The following is a 17,579-nucleotide window of genomic DNA, read 5'->3' as shown; positions in this document are numbered from 1 at the left end:
CTCAATGACAAGTTCGCCTGGCCAGTAAAGCGAGGACAACGCTCAGTGGGCGCTCTGGGTTGTCGCAGGACGCAAGATTTCTGCCAGCTCGTGCAGTCGTCGGAAACATCTCGCGCTTCTGCTCGGCGATGCCAACAACGTTGCTTCTGTCGACATTTCTTGTGTTGTTTGGTCGCAATGTGTTTTCCCTAATGCGAAGAACCCTTTCACCATAATCAGCGTGCCTGCAAGAACGCAGCGGGAAATCAAAGTCTCTCCGAATCGGTCATCGCATTAGAATTTCAGCAGTAGTAGTAGAAAAATGGCCGACGTGTTCAAAGTTTTGTCTAAGCTGTGAAACGGACTTCCAAAGAGTCTTACACAAGGAAAGCGCGTTATAGCCTTGATCAAACGCTTGTTTAATTTCACCAATGTGTCTGCCGCGAATTGTGAGCAGCACAGCGGCCACACCATAACGGCCCGTAGAGGCACCGACAAAAAAGAAGACAATGAGAATATTGTTTGTTTACATTGTGCGTTTAATAATACGTAGTTTGCTCTACAGCCATTGCTTTTAGTTCATTCGTGCATTTATTTGCGAAATATATCTCGATTTTCGTTGAGACATGACCCGACACCCAGGACTGTTGCCTGGAATCCGTCTGCGAAGATTCCTGGAACGAGAGCCGAGCAAACCTTTTGTCAGAAATATGCGGCCTACTCAGCGCGCGGCAAAGTGTGGCTCCATGACGTGAAATGAGCATCCTCCCATTTCCAAAACTTCGAAATGTAAGCGTTGCGACCATTCTCCAGAGCTTCGGAGCGCTGGGTAATGCCGTGTAAAGCCTCGCTAAACGTCCTGGAGTCCACTCTCGCTGGGCGTTGGGTGGGCCGCGAGCTTCTGGAAAATGATTAGTACATGGTTAAGTGCGATGTCACACAACCAGACGCTTTCCCCAAAGAAAGAAAGGGCGGCGAAACACGTGGAATGTGTAGAGACGCTCTATCTAGTCGAATATTTCCTGGGCATCTGCCGAACGTATTCAGCAAGCGCCACGGCAAGAACACGGCAAGCGCTCGTACCGAACCCCTGCTGCTGTTCTTGCGACTAAGCGGCGCGCTCCGTAGTTGCATTCGGTGCGCGAGAAAAAAAAAGAAGCACAATTCACGCACAAAACGGAATATATGACACACTAGGTAGTGTACTCAACGAGGACAAGAAATCATGCGGCCGCTTACTTTTTACCGTCGTGAAAGGAGCGACTGTTGGGTAGAGAGAAGAGCATGCTATGAGACACTTAATAAAGACAAATTGCTTCTCGCTTAGGTCAGCTAATATAGACAAGAAAAACTGAGAAATTTATGGAAACAACTGTCAGCTGAGTAGGATAGAGTGCATTTTACTACATGAATCGCAGCTCAACAACCACTACACGAACAAATTCGGTGTCCGTGGCGTTCGCCTGTGCTAGTTGTCGCGATCTTCAACTGGCATTACACCACTATAGAACAACACGCTGTGCAGTTCCTACACTGCGTTCAGTCGTAGTGAATTCTAAGGCAATCGGCGCATGGGCGCAGCTTTCTTTATTCTTTTGCGACCTCACTTGGCAAATTAAGCAATTCGAGAATCGGCAGTGATTTCTGAACTCGAAATGCATTATAGCTCTGATAGCGTGGCACAGGCTGCAGTCTGTTCCGCGGAGTGGAATGAGTCTACTTTTATCCCGCTTTTACTGCCTTCCCAGAACTCTAAAATGGGATCGGATAAGCCTGGAGTCCTTAAAAAAATATGAGAGGCCAAATGGATGTCAGTGTATGTTCGCGAGTTATGGATAACTGGTGATGAGTTCATTATGGTGAACATCTACCAGTTCGTCATAAATTACCTGCCGTAAGTCATAATATTGAAACTGTAAGCGGGCAGGTAGCAAACTCATACATACAATGTTACGTTTACCATGCAAAAGCTGCATAAAGGTCACTTAATGAGTGGCGAGCGTCAAAACAAAGCATGTCCTAACGATGCACGACTTCAAAGGAAGTTGGTCGTGAGGACGGTAAAAAAGAGTAACTTGATATGCATATGTCCAAACCATATAACTAAAATTTATGTAGTATTGTTGTTTGTGCAATTTTGCCACTTGTGCACGTTGTCTTCCAGGGCTTTTCAACAACCCTGTACGAAGTATTGAAAACAAAGCTACTGCTACGAATTATTGTTCACTGTTCTCCCGAAAAGTTCAAATTCGCAAATATTAAATAGCATTCTTTCTAGCTACATCAGCGCCACTCGCAGCGATGCCGATGCCCCGTCCCCCCTCCCTCGGAATGATACACTACACTACACTACGCTACACTATACGCACACCTACGCAGATGCTTCACTCACAGTCCTGCGAGAGCAGCGTGAAGAGTATGCCGAACATTGTGACACTGATGAGCAGGAGCAGGGTGATCATCACGAGCAGAACGAAGCGCTCCCGGGTCTGGTCGATTACGCTGCGAAAGAAATGAGTACAAGCACGCATTGCTCCAGTCAGCGAACCGCTATCGCTCGCAGCTTTACGGGATCTATTTGAGCGTGCAGTAAGCGAGAGATTCATAGGTGTGCTCTTTTTTTCGCACAAAGTTGAAAAAGGCCTTATTTTATAAAAGAGCTTGCTCAAACAGCGACTAATTCATGAGTGGTATTCACAATACAGTGGCACGGTTTCCAGTGAGCCTAGAGATTACGACTGGAAGCACGGGGCAAAGTGGTCACAATTACCTGATTACCTCATGTGCCTTATTTCTCGGCGTACATTCGAAGAATTCACCGACGCCTTATTATCGAGAAGGAAGTGGAAGTCCCACGGATCACCCTGATATCATTCTCGAGTAGGTGGACCGTTTATTTTCGGCACATCGACCACTTTTATATAACGCCACGCCGACACGGCCGCTGAGCCGGACCCTATAAAGCTGGTGGTTTCAGTCCCGCGAGGTCGCCTCTATTCGGTTTAGAGCTGCAAGATGACAGCGGTGAGCGTGGAAGGAGAGGATATAACGAGAGAACAGTATGAGGACGAAGCAGGTTGGCGTGTTGTGAAGAGAGGAGGATGTGCCAATGAGCAGATAAAATCTCAGGGAACCAAGAATCAGGCAGCGCGCTTCTCAAGCGAGAACGCATTCAACAATAGGTGTAGCAAGGGACAAAAAGCAAGACAAATCATGGCGGCAAGCAGGATGCCCAATTTGCCGAAGGCAGAGTACACGATAATAGTGCACCCACGCGACGGCTTCAAGGTCACCGACTATGGGATCAATCGCCTAGAATGCTGCGTCGACAACGCCGCGGGAATACCCAGGAAGGAATCGGAAGATGACACGGCGTGTGCCAACTACAAACAGAACATTCTGATGATCAGCACGCCATCGGAGGAGCGCGCCGAAAAATACAGGACCATCACTCGACTGAGGATGGGAGGCAAGGAGTTCGGAGCCAACGCGTACGAGTCGGCTCCGTAGGATACATCTAAGGGAGTGATAAAAGGAGTAACGCACGAGGTGTCTCCTAGAGAAATAGTGGAGATGCTTGTAACACCAAGGAATCCGACGGTCCTCTTGGCTAAAAGGATGGGGAACACCACGAACGTCATCATCCTTTTCGACGGGCATCACGTCTCAAACTACGTGAGATACGGAAGGGCACTGGTCAAGTGCTCACTATACCGGAAGCAAATAGACGTGTGCTACCAGTGCGGACGCCTCGGTCACAGAGCCGATGTCTGCCCGAATCCGAACAGCAGGATCTGCAGAGGCTGCGGGATGGAGAACCCGCCGCAGGACCACGTTTGCGAAGCGAAGTGCCAGCTCTGCGGCAAAGACCACCCTACGGCGGATCGCCGATGTAATGCCAGATACAAGTTACCATATTTCGTAAAGAGGCGCCGCTGGGAGCGAGCCAGACGAAAGGAAGAAGAAGCGATGTACTACGAAACGGAAGCTGAAAGACTGTACAGGCCAGGACGGGAAGACTGGAGACAACGGTCGGAACATCGAACGAGGGACGGATCCGGACTGGAAGACTTCACCAAGCTCCAGGCAAGGGAAAGGGGCCGCTCGACGTCCAACAACAGAACCAGATCGAGATCGCGGTCCAGATCGAGATCCAGACCCAAGACCAGCAATACCGGATCTCCCGGATCACAGGGGGAAGGAGGATCCCAAATCCGAAAAGGAAAGAGCAACCTCATCAGCACCGCGGGACCTTTACAGGTGAGCTGCGCGGACGCGGCTTCCGGGGCGCGTGCGGAGGCAGAGGCTGCTTTTCAAAATAGAGTTAAGACGCTAGAGAAAGAATTGGCGCAGATCAGGCAGAGCAATGTTGCGTTTAAGGATGAAATTAGAAAACTCAGGGAAGAGAACGACCGTTTGAGGAGCGGGAAAGTGCCACGCAACGAGGAAACCTCGCGAGTTATAAGGGAGCAAAAAGACACAGCAATGGAAGAAAACGTAGCACTAACCCACATTAAACGTAAAACCGAGAACGCTCCGATTGAAACCGGAGTAAAGAAACCCAAGCCAGCCACGACGCTCCAAGAAAGACAGGAATAATTTGAACAGAAAGTCGAAGCCAGCATCAAACAGAACGAAACCAAATTTGAAATTAAACTATAACAACTGGAAGTGAGGCTTGAGCCGAAGATAGAGGCAAAGATCGAGGCGCTAGGAAAGGCGATACTACAGCAAGTGCAACAAATGATGGCTGACTTCGAAGCGAAACTAGCAATATGGGGACCGCAAACAAGCAGGGGAGGACCGGTTAAGACGGCCATCAAGCAGTACACTAGGCCCCCGGTACCCTCCGAGGGATTGCAAAACCTGTAACGCCGCCATGGACAGACGAAATAGATACACGATTTGGCAGTGGAATTGTAGAGGATACGATCGAAAACGATACATTCTGCAACACCTTAAAGACAGAGAAAATCCGGATATTATAATGATGCAAGAAACGCACGGGCTGGCAAAATTGTCGGGATACAAGTCCTTTGGTACTGCCAAACGGGAGACGAAGGCGCTAACGACGTTGGTAAAGCGAAATCACTCGGTCGTGCAACACGACACGGAGGTTAAGTCAATCGGGTCCATTCTTCTCGAACTCATACCCACGCGGAAAACGAAGGACAGTCTCTTCGTATTAAATATTTATAGCAGTCCAAAATGCAGACACCATAAATTTCGAACGCTCTTTAAAAAAACCCTAGCCATAGCGGACAACCGAGCGGTAGTGATCGGAGGCGATTTTAACGTTCAACACGCGGCATGGAAGGCAAAATCGAAGCTCAAAAAGGCAGGAACCTATGGCTAGACGCGCAACAGGAAGGCCTGACCCTCGGGACCGACCCATCAGTTCCCACGAGAATAGGTAACAGCGTTCGCGCGGATACTACGCCAGATTTAACATTCACCAAGAACATACGGGACACGCAGTGGAAAAATACGCAACACGATTTGGCGAGCGATCACAATATACTAGAAATAACGATAAGGGCAGGACCGCGCAACACAAAGGGCAGACAACTTAAGATTGTCGACTGGGACAAATTCAGGAAAATAAGGGAGGAGGCCGACGACATGACACAAGATATTGAGGAATGGACCGAAAAACTAAAGGGAGATGTGGCGGCCGCTACGAAAACGGTCCCGGCGGAGGCGCATTTAGATTACGTAGACAATAAGCTTCTGCACATGTGGGAAGCTAAGGCAGGGTTGCAACGGAGATGGAAAAAACAAAAACACAACCGGACGCTTCGTAGAAAGATAACGAAATTGAACAGGGACATAGAACAGTACGCCCCACAGCTATGCAGACAACAGTGGGAACAAAAATGCAACGACATGGACAGTCAGATAGGAATGGAAAAAACGTGGAACATCCTTCGATATTTGTTAGACCCTGATGGGGCCAAGTCGGCACATAGGCAAAATATAAGTCGGCTAATACAAGCGTACCCTGGGACAGAGCAGGGCTTCCTCAAGGAAATTGAGAAAAGATACATCTCGCAAGCGATGCCCGTCATACACCCTGACTACACAGGGCAGATAAATGACGAATTAGACAGCAAAATCGGTGAGTCAGAAGTCAGGGCAGCCCTACAGAAACTCAATACCAAGTCGGCACCTGGCCTAGACGGGGTAACGAAAAAAACGCTAAGGAACTTGGACGATGAGTCTATAACTAAGTTACCAGAATATATTAACGGATGCTGGGAGGCCGGGCATATTCAGGAGCAATGGAAGACGGCAGAAATCGTGTTAAACCTAAACCGGGCAAGCGACTGCAGATTTAGAATTTGAGACCCATATCTCTCACTTCTTGCGTGGGAAAACTCATGGAGCGCGTGGTTCTAGCGAGGATAACCACCTACCTCGAGGACAGGGACGCGCTCCCACCCACGATGATAGGATTCAGGAGAAATCTTTCAGCCCAGGACGCTCTATTAAAGCTAAAACATCAGATCATAAAAGATTCGGGAAGATCGACAAAGGCAATTCTTGGGTTGGACCTAAAAAAGGCCTTCGATAACGTAACACATGCAACAATACTCGATAGAGTAGGAGAACTAGGACTGGGGAAACTGACGTACGATTATGCACGCAATTTCCTAATGGGCAGAAAGGCAAAGATCACGATAGTGGACCTAGTTTCGGAGGAGATCGAGATAGGCAGTGCAGGTACGCCACAGGGCTCGGTCTTATCACCGATGCTATTCAATCTGGCGCTAATCGGGCTGCCAGCCAAGCTACAAGAAATAGAGGGACTCAACCATACTTTATACGATGACGATATCACCTTATGGGTGAGAAACGGAAGTGACGGGCAAATAGAACAAACGCTTCAAGCAGCGGTCGAAACAATCGAACGCTATCTAGAGGAAACATGGCTAACCTGCTCGGCGGAGAAATCGGAGCTGTTACTGTACAGACCGACTCGCAGAGGTAGCAAACCAGGCAACTACAAGGAAGACCTCACCCATAGAGATGAGATACAGTTAAATACAGGCAACTACAGGGAAGATCTCACCCATAGAGACGAGATACAATGAAAGACAGCTGATGGGAAACCCGTACCCAAGGTAGACAGGATCAGGGTATTGGGGCTCCTCATCGAAGCCAAGGGCAACAACCGAGGAACCCTCAGAAGACTGGAAGGAACTGTAGCGCAAATCATGAGGCTAATCAGGAGGATAGCAAAAAAACATAGCGGGATGAGAGAGGAAAACACGATCAAGTTAATAGAGGCCTTCGTAATAAGTTGAAAAGTATACGTAGCGCCGTGCTTAAAATGGCACGTCGCGGTAAAGATCAAACCAGAATGGCTCATTCGGAAAATATACAAACTAGCCATAGCGCTACCGATCAGTACCAGCACGAACAAGTTGCTACAATTAGGCCTCCACAACGCGATAGACGAGCTCATTGAAGCGCAATGTACGGCACAATATGAACGCCTCTTTAAGACTAGAATCGGCAGACACATCCTAGAGAGACTAGACATAGGTTACCACACACAACACGGTGTCAAGGTGTACATCTCGAGAGAGACGAAGGAAACAATGGTAATACCCCCAATACCAAAGTACATGCACCCAAAACACAATAAGGACAGAGGAGGGAACAGAGCGAAGCAGATACAGAAGAAATTCGGCAGCGACAAGGACGCAGTGTTCGTAGACGCAGCTCGATACAGCCGCAGACGAGGGTTTACGGCAGCCGTAATCGATAGCGAGAGACAATGTAAGACGTGTACGACGATACGCACCACAAATAACGAGACAGCGGAAGAAGTAGCCATAGCGCTCGCAGTAGCTCAGACTAACGCAACCGTGATAGTCAGCGACTCTCAGACGGCAATAAGAAACTTTGCCAAGGGCCTAATCTCCCCGGAGGCACTACACATTCTTCTTGCAGGAGGTCAAAATTTCAAAAGAAAGGTGTACATCACATGGACACCCGCTCACACCCTCGCGGAGGACGGCAACAACGAGGCGGCACACGACGCGGCTCGAGGGCTTACGGACCGAGCCGCAGTCGCAAGTGCCGCCCCGACACCCTCCGGACTTGACGGTGCAGTAAATGAGTGGGAGTGGGAGGACACAATGACAACATATAATGACATTACGAAACACTATAGGTTACAGAGGGCCACGATCTCACCCAAAATTGACAAAAAAGCAGTCTATTGCATGGCGGCAGTTACAAACTAGGACGTATCCGAATCCTGCGCTCTTTCACATCATATATCCGGATATTTAACAAACGGACAAATGTAACACATGCGAATCCAGAGCCACTCTGGAGCATATAGGACACGAAATAAAGCTATTTCCTTCTCCTCCTCCTCATGTGCCTTCAGTTCATCGACTTGCATGTCCGCCTCTATTTATGGGGATGGCGTGATTAGAGCAGCGACATGGAGACTGCAACGTGTTAAAGAGACGCTAAAGATAAGAACAATTTCCGTTGTGTTAGCGAATCAGCCCTCAACAAGACCGAAATTCCGCAATGGCAAGAGGTCCGAAGAGCCATAAAAGATGCAACAACGAAAGCCGGGCACCGCCACTGCCTTGAGTTTTCCGCACCACCGTGCAACGACATGATAGACTGACGGCATCTGCCTGAGCCTAGTCAATTTTCTATCATGGACTACGTTGTACTTCAAGAGAGCCAATGAATGAACCTAGCAAGTTTAAAGCACTTTTTCTGAGCCCCCGTGGAACAAATACTGGCAAATACAAGTAATTCGAAATTCATGACGTCACACTGACGTAACGCCGCTCCGGTGACGGTCCAAAATTCCAACTGAAATTCGGCTGTTTTTTTCGTTTGGGTTTCACTGTATTACCGTGAAATCAACGAAAATAGTGTTTGGAAATCATAATTGATCAGCGTAAGCCGCTTCAATGCTTACTGTTCTTATAATAATTTGATTGCGCAGCGAATACTCAGCAGCTTCAACTAAGGGAGAATAAGAGGCACGTAGAAACTTCTGGTGAATAGTATGAGGTAGAAGAAGCATATTGTATATAAACAGATGGACCGCGGTCCATTAGTCACGGGTGACCTAGGAGAACGTTTTGTTTACACGGGTTCATATACCACACCAGAAATCGCTTCTCGAGTGAAGTGATTTGATTATATCGAGGATGACATTGACATAGCGTCTTGGAGACAAAGAAAAGCTACGCGGAAAACCGAAGACTGACAGGTGCTCATCCTACACAATAGCGACTGTAATTTATTATCGCTAATGCCTCCTACTCACGCGATAAGTGTACAGCGAAGTCTGCATACCACCGACTCTACAATCTGTAGCTTCTAGTGATTTTTTTTTCCAATTAGTTTTTCTTGGCATGTAGTTCTTTCTATCTCTATCCTCCTATCTCATCAAACATTATTTATCATGTAGGTTTATTTATCTGCCCCTTTCTACTATGTACTTCCGTGTAAAGCATAGCAGAATCCAGTGCCTCCCTGCCTAACACCCAGACACACGCCATCTCTCTTCTCTGGTGTGCCTCTGTACGTCTCGTGGCATGACGTGATCAAGACAGGGTACAGTTGTGCTGTCAACAAAATGAATGTGAACCAGCTATCCCAATCCACTATGCCTCTGCAGACCACTGTTGTCGTGATTCTTTTAGAGTGAGACAAAAAACATCGCTAAATTCTCGCTGAAATTTATTGCAGTGTCGCTAAAGCTTTTTAGTCAATCTTAGGTAACGCAGGTGCTTTGGAACACTATAATGTAGGCTAACGTAGCGTATATCATTTAACAAAACGTCTTAGGTTTGTCTACGGTCTATTTCAGCTTGGAATAAACAATGAATTTGCCAGCAGTGTGTAGTAGATCTTAATTTTGACAATCTGCTTGCATAACACTGCCGATGACAGCTAAGGTTCAGCGTTTTCCTTCATAATGCGAAGTTGCAAAGGCTGCACGATCCAAAAGTACACGAGTAATCTTATCTTCCTTGCACCGCAACGTCCCGTGGATCACATTATCGCCGCACGTTTTCTACATCTCAGGGGTCATCAACGGATATGATACGTCCTGCGACGCACATTTGGTATCATATTAACGCGACGACGTAGAGTACGTGACCCTTATGGAGATCGAATGCCATACTTTCGCTTCTGTCTACTTGAAAGCTCCCCGCATTATTTATTTGTCCAAAAAACAAGAGATTCGTGTGAACGGACCCACCTGCTCGAATACCTACTGCTTTTGCAGTCGATCTGTCTTGTTATTCAGCGGCTGCGTTCAAAATCTCGTCACAAAATTGAATGCAACAGATTTTAGCAAATTTATTTTGTGTAACGCTTGCAAGTGTCCGCCACTCGAACGTAGCTCGTGAAAGTGCAGAACAAGTTCGTTAGGACCCATTTATTTTGGTTTCGTAAATGCTCTTTTTATTAGCATTTTGCGAGCGTGCTGTGAATCATATTAATGCCACAAATGTGAAGGCGACCATTCTTTTATCGTGCTCACAGAGCCTACTCCTCATACAAGCCATTTCGGCCACATACATGTTGGACTTGAATAACAAAGTGCCCTCCACAGGGTCATTTTCGAAGCAACATTCCGAAATTCAAAGTCGCTAAAATGTCGCCAATTGTTCTGCCAGGTGGCTTAAAAGGTCGCCTGTTGCGAAATAGAAAAATGTGTAACTAAACTTACAATAAGGTCGCTGATTCTAGCGACAATGTTCCTAAAACGGCAATATACTGACTGCTTGCCTTTCCCCGCTCAATGACTCTGACCCAGCTTTCACGGAAGCCCATTTATATCGCAACATAGCTATCGCATTAAAACCCGTCGATAGACTTTTATTCTGAAGAACCAGCCCACCCACGTGATTACGCTGTATCCCGGAAAAGCGCGCGTTACAACCCGTATTTAAGATTTGGGTACTTATTGCTACAATAAAGGTATACAATCGCAGCGGAAAAAGATTAGCGCAAGGGACTGGCGGCCAGAGCGGAAAAAATTGCGGCACGCGGATCTAGTTGTTCCCGAGCGCGGTGACAGCGAGAGTGCCGGCAACATTCCATTTTTCAAAGCATGGGTGCCTAGCAGTAACCGACCCATTTTAAAGCCTGCATTTCGAAAGCTATCGTATGCCTCAGTTTCCGGCTAAGTTATGCATCACCGAGGCTGCGATAAAGAAACTGCGATCAATAATAACGGCCGCGCATAAAAAAAAAACAAGAAATAATGGGAGGCGACCCTAGCCTTTGACTTGCGTGTCTCTCAGCGGCACTCGCACCTCGGCGTTGGTGTTCTTTAGGTTAACTTGAGCCAAACGCAAAGCACGAACCGGACTCAAAGACAACTGTTTTCCGTTAATTTGCCAGTTAAATAGCATGCCCCCTCCTTGTGTGTGACTCATAATGACGTCATTACTACCGCTTTCTACTTCCGGGTTTATATGAATTTCGCCAAAGTCGTGCTCATGTGGCGGGTCCCTAAAGTCCATGATTCTGTGCTTTTGTGCGCGTAATCCGCGATTTCTAATTAATTCTAATTATTCCTGACACTTCAGTAACTCAAGTTGTAACTAAACTTATGCTCTGATATGACATATACTATGAAACCCACGAATTTTGTACTATGCTATTGCTTTGCTATTTCTTTCTGATTTATTTTGAATTTCAGCCCCGGTCGTTTGAGGAGGCGAACCGGAAGCTCGGCGCACGGAACAAGAGTCACTCGATGCTCGTGCCACTAATAAATGGGCTTACGTGCGCAGCTACGTTGGCGCATAGCTTGGCAGAAAAGTGTGGCATATGATAGCTTTCGAAATGACAGGTTTAAGATGGGTCGGTTTCTGCCAGCTACTCCTGCTTTCGAACATGCAAGCTGCCTGACACCGTCGCTATCGGCGAGCGCAGGAATAATAGTGCCACCGGTCGCGATTGTGCCGCGCCGGCCCTCCAACCAGGTCATTTGAGCTAAGGTTTTCTTCCGCTGGGAATGTACGTATTTGCACGCGTACAGCACAGGTGCGCGCGCAATATCCTCGCGAAGACTCATTCTTCTTCGAATTAGGATCCATCCCGCCATGCCTTCGATTGATAGCCTTCGGGTTTGGCCCGTGATACGAACCGCGAGACAGCTTTTGTCAGGACACACATAACTGCACAGCCACGTGATTACACTGCCTCCGTAAAATGGCCGTGCTTTAAACCGCCTTTTCATACCCAGATTAAGGTATTTATTCTTACACGACACGGCTAACATGTTAGAACCTGCCGTAACCATTGCCTCATGCTTCACGAGCGACTTGCGGCGTCGGCGCTAATATTGCAAACGAATAGACTTCGGCACACATCCAACGTCACCCAGCGGTACACTGTTCGGGGCTATCTAATTGACGATGCGTATGCGTCGAATAAGTGTTCCTTGCACCCGCCGTGGTTGCTCAGTGGCTATGGTGTTAGGCTGCTGAGCACAAGGTCGCGGGATGGAATCCCGGCCACGGCGGCCGCATTTCGATGGGGGCAAAATGCGAAAACACCCGTGAACTTAGATTTAGGTGCACGCTAAAGAACCCCAGGTGGTCGAAATTTCCGGAGTCTTCCACTACGGCGTGCCTCATAATCAGAAAGTGGTTTTGGCACGTAAAACCCTGCCTTTTTTAAGTGTTCCTTGCAATTCCGTGTACCGTTGCTAGAAGGACGCGATGACGCGAGCCAAAAGGTAATTTCACCGCGAGAAATGTGTCACTCGAACAAAGCAAATTACCCAAGCTGGCATTCATGTCAAACTCTAGCATCGTTATTTTCTAGCTTATCTAAGTATTCGCGGTATTATTGGCGCGTTTGTTTACTACAAAATGCTAGAGCACAATTTTGCTATGCAGAACTTTGTCTCATCGTTTTTCTGAGTTATCTTCACCCCGAAGTCAGGCGGCACAATGAGAGAAAGCCCGCAAAGAAGAGCCTTGTACACTAACGATCTCGCCATCCACTCACGTGGTCTCTCGCGAAATGACGGCGAGGTTCCTCCTGGAAAGAAAAAAAAATTAAGGAAATTGCATGGCTTAGTGAACATACCTGATACCTTGTAGCTTTTTCCCCAGCACAGAATCAGCCCCGTTATTACGACGCACTTCGTCAGCAATATTGACTTCAGAATGTGATAACAAAAGTTGTGCTGCGAATGTTCACCAGACGCATATCAGATTTCCCTGTCAGCACCGCGATTTCATTTTAGTTCTGGTTTATAAAAGGACCTAATCTTTAGATTGACTTGTCCAGCGCAAGAAACAACACGGAAGACACAGATGCACACACGGACAACGGTGACTCTAAACTGAATATTTCTTGAACACGACGTAAACGCGAATGTGAATACGCATACAATACAAAAACTGGTGGTTTTAATAACACGGCGATCTTATACATACGTAGCGACTTGAACAAAAGAATAATCATACGCCATGGGCTGTGGTGTTGAGCTGCTAAGCACGAGCTGGCGGGCTCGAATCCCGGCAACGGCGGATATATTTCGATGGGGTGAAAAGACCCGCGTGCTCAGACTTAAGTGCACGTTAATGAACCCCAAGTATACTTGAAATTTCTGGAATCTCCCACTACGGAGCGCCTCCTAATCAGATCATGGTATTGGCACGTAAAATGCCGTATTTTAACTTTTTCGAGGAATAATCCTTGACACTAATCGCATTAGTAAAAAGAGTTCGAGGCGCATCAGCCAGCCGTCTATTTCCTTAAGCGATAAGGAGAGCTAATTCTTCAAAAAACACGCAAAAGCAACAGCTTGCGTTACCTTTCGTGTTTTCTCTTTTTGTTGCTGCCGTGGTTTTTCCTGCGCATGCGTACTCGCTTTCGCGTTTACGTCGTGTTCAATGAATATTCAGTTGAGAGTCAGCGCTGTCTGCTTTGTCGTCCGCGTTTTTCTTGCAATGGCCAAGTCAATTAGATAAAGCAAGGCCCACTAGCTTGGCGGTCAGTTCAGTTAATATTGCGATAAGAATTATATGTACACTCAAGGCGCATTTTTGCCGTCGTCACCATCGCCGTGATGTACTGTATAAAGTCCAACGGCGATAACACCGTCGTCGCACGCCGTAGCCTGCATGTGCGAGTGAAAGCGTACGATGGTGAGCCGACGATCGCAACTGAATCTCGCACGCTCACGGGAGGAAAGTGGACAGGAAGCGCGCCGTCTTCCGTCCCGCGCAAAGAACCGGGTGCAGGGGACGCAATGGGGGACGGCTTGTACTTGGGCAGGAACATGTATGGCGCGGCCACGCGGGCTTTATTTTCAAAGCGATCTGCTTTAGAGGCAGAGTCTAGGTGGGCCGATGGCACGTAACTTTGCGCGTGCTGTGTTCTCGCCGCTGAGTTTACGTTAAATCAAAAGACAGCACGAAGGTCACTTCGCTCGCTGCTGTAGCCGCGCGCTTTTCACGCCGGCGTTTTGACAGCGAGTGTCCGCGGTCGTGGAGTGTGATCTTTGACTGTGCGCGCTGACACAACGCACGTTGAATCATTTAGTCAGCGAGTGTTTACGAGTTTATACGGTAAATAAAACTACTCTCTTTACTTAGTTGGCTTTACTTTACTTTGGCTGTCTACTAATTTGTTATTGGGAGCGATGCTTCGTCCTTCGGGGGAAACTGATACTTCTTTGTTCAGTATATTTTAAATCTAGGCGGGAAACCGACATTCAGTATACAGAGGGTATACACAAGATTTTCTCTTCAGGCTTTGGTTTTCAGTGCGAGCGTAAGCTTAATTTCACGACGTCAAAGCCACAAGCTTTTCTTCTCGGAGGCGTTACATCTGTGTTGTTGTTTTTTCTGACTCGTTTATTGGTGCAACCGACCCATAGATCTGTACGATGATGCCACTGGATAGCGCACTGAGTGCCTTTTAACGAAGGCACCTGAAGCATAAGCTAGTTGTCCTGGAAGTCAGCGCTTCTCAATTTTGCAGTGGCACTTCGCATGCACGAGAGTTCAGCCTTTCTCCTTTTCTTCCCCTAAATTACCTGCCTGTTGCGCCTTAAGCTGCCAAAGCCGGCCGGTGAATTGTTTTGGGGAAACGTCCAGGATTTGCCATCGACGCGCCTACAGCGTCGCTTACATGAGCGATGTGCGCTGGAAACACACGTGATTGCGAAAATGCCTTAATATAAGGAAAAAAACTATTGCACACGGCTTCTGATTATTCTAGAGGCTCTCACCAGACCGAAAGAGACAACATCCCCTAAAACTCGGCAAACCACGAATAGAAGGCTGCTAAGGCACATTAACGCCGAAAGCGGAGTGTGTAAATGGCCAAGCGGATTTTCAACGCGGGGACGTGGCGAGCGTGCGAGCCTGTTCAGACCGGACGAATAACCTGGCTGCCCGCGCCGCTGAGAAGGCGGAGCACCTAGCGTTTTCTTAGCTCATGTGTCGCCATCTCGAGGCAACGGTCGATTGTCCTGACAGCGCGCGTGCCAGCGTCGTCAGCACGCCACCGTCGTCTGGCGTTGCGAATGTCTGCGGCAAAGGGGAGAGCTCTGGCGAGCGTTAAAAAAATCTGCCAGCCAGGCATCGGGCTCACCGCCTCGTTTCCCGCCAGCTTTTAGCAGCCTGACGAGGAGGTTTACCCGCTTTCAGCTTGCCCGCTATGGACGCTGCGCCTTTGGTGTGAATATAGAGGCTAGAAGGTCCTCTTACAGCCGCCATATTATCCGACCGCACGTACCCTACACTTCCGGGACAAGCTGCTGCCCCACGCCTCACTCCGCTGACTTGACCTAAGCACGGCTTGGCGAGCGGGGATGCTGTACCCAGCTCAACATAGTAGAGATCAGTGGGCCGATAAATCTAACTGCACCAGTAAATTCTTACAGGTCAACATTCGGCGCAGACACGAAGTTCGCTCAGTAAGATAGCTGCTGACGACAATGTCGGGGTCAATCAATGTTGGCAGGAACGAGTTGGCAGAGTTTATTTGGTAACTGTGATATATGCTGCAACGCAAAAAGAAAGAAAGAGAAAAAGAAAACACGCATATGAAGACAAGAAACGCAGGACGAGTGTTGTCTTTCGGACAAGGGATATGAGTATTTATTTAGCCCGTAGGGAGGCATCCTGCGTCCCATGAAGGTGTCCTTGTATTTGAGGCTTTTGTTTTGCTTTCTCTTTTGCTGCCTTTTTGCTTTGTCCACCATTATTATTGCTGGTCGCGGCTTCCATGAATTTTTGTTGCGGTCTTTTCCAATAGTCTTAATATACGTTGTTTTCCAAAAAAATCTTCAGTTGAAATTCAGCGCTCGTCCTGTGTTCATCGTCTTCGTCTGAATCATCCTTGCGCTGCAACAAGATATATTACTATGCTCTTTATTATAACTGTCTGCGCGCCTTTTGACATCTATTGCCAAATAACGAAGCAATTCTGACATATTTGTGGTAATAAAGGGCTCCCACCTATTTCGCATGAGGTGCAATGACCGAAATTTTCCTTCCGCGCTAAAAGCTACCCTGCGAAAACAGCCGCGGCTATCGTCACTAATTTCGGTAAGCGCTGATCACGTGTTCTTAAGGCCTAGGAAATGAATACTTTAGCTTATCGCGGCAAACAATGCCCTAAACCTACGACGCATTGTGAAGTGTTGTAGGAATGCTGCAGCAGCTCTTGGAATTCCTCTTCTCGCAGTCAAGCAGGGGGGCAATGTGCGCTTGAGCGCATTCGCATGAGCGCTTGAGCGGATTTGTATGCTCGCGCTACACAGTTTGATCGGTGAGTGACATTCGTACGGTTACTCCACGACTCTCAAACGACAGTCCGAATTGGTGACAGGTTGCATCCTGCGGGTGCGAAGGGAGGCAGGCGAGGTCGACAAGAAAGGGCATTGGCTCGATGCCCGCCGTTTTCTGCCGCACCCAATTTTGGAGGTCAAGTCGCAGAGCCCGCGTCACCCTACCCTGCCCAGAGGACAAGCGTGTGTCCTCCTCCTCTAGCCCAGCCACGCATTTGTCAAGCTGCGCCCAGATCAGACGGTGACTGCAGCAGCTTCGCACTGTAGAGACAAAAAACACATACAGGGAGATCTCCGGTGTTTCTGTGTGGGGCCACGGTACCAAACCGACCATCGGACAATCTAGAGCGAAGTTGGCTTTGCGAACCCTCCAGGACTTTCCTGGCCATGGCTGCTGTATGCTGCTGCTGTTTTGCCCAATACCTTTCACATTTAAAAAAATCCTAATAGCATGCCCGACGGTGGGATGGAACATCGCCTCCCCTCACCCCCCCCCCCTTCACAGCAAAGGAGCCCGATGCTCTAACCACCAGGTTGGAGCCGCCTTCTAACCACAGCACCGGCACTTCCATCGTTCCAACGCAAACCAGCTCTGTGAGATGATCGCCCCGTGTGTCCCATTGCGTGGCAAGGGGGGCTGCGCGAGAGCACATGTGCGTACGCCGATTTCCCTTACGTCAAAAAAGTGGAATAAAAGGGACAATATTTTAGAGTTTGATTATGTATTACAGAATTCATTAAAGAATTGACGAAAGCTGTTCACATAGATTCC

General features: G+C 48.1%; 1 protein-coding gene across 3 annotated transcripts in view; it reads right to left on the bottom strand.

Annotated features, from left to right (window-relative positions):
• Positions 1–519: 519 nt before the first annotated feature.
• The window catches only part of LOC142574337 (uncharacterized), a 64,948-nt gene continuing 47,888 nt past the window's right edge, over positions 520–17,579 (bottom strand). For 2 of the 3 annotated variants that reach the window (XM_075683447.1, XM_075683446.1), the window contains exons 3-6: positions 13,006–13,038; positions 2,372–2,481; positions 1,219–1,242; positions 566–880 (exon numbers count right to left, since the gene is read on the bottom strand). In XM_075683447.1, the coding sequence (XP_075539562.1) occupies positions 697–880; positions 1,219–1,242; positions 2,372–2,481; positions 13,006–13,038 (351 nt within the window). In that variant the 3' untranslated portion in view covers positions 566–696. Of the gene's footprint in view, positions 881–1,218; positions 1,243–2,371; positions 2,482–13,005; positions 13,039–17,579 lie in introns of all 3 variants that reach the window. The other variant, XM_075683448.1, reaches the window with a different exon arrangement.

This window comes from Dermacentor variabilis, chromosome 3, assembly GCF_050947875.1.
Source record: "Dermacentor variabilis isolate Ectoservices chromosome 3, ASM5094787v1, whole genome shotgun sequence".
NCBI lineage: Eukaryota > Metazoa > Arthropoda > Arachnida > Ixodida > Ixodidae > Dermacentor > Dermacentor variabilis.
The sequence above is the reverse complement of the archived record's forward strand: the minus strand, read 5'-3'. Positions and strand labels throughout refer to the sequence as shown.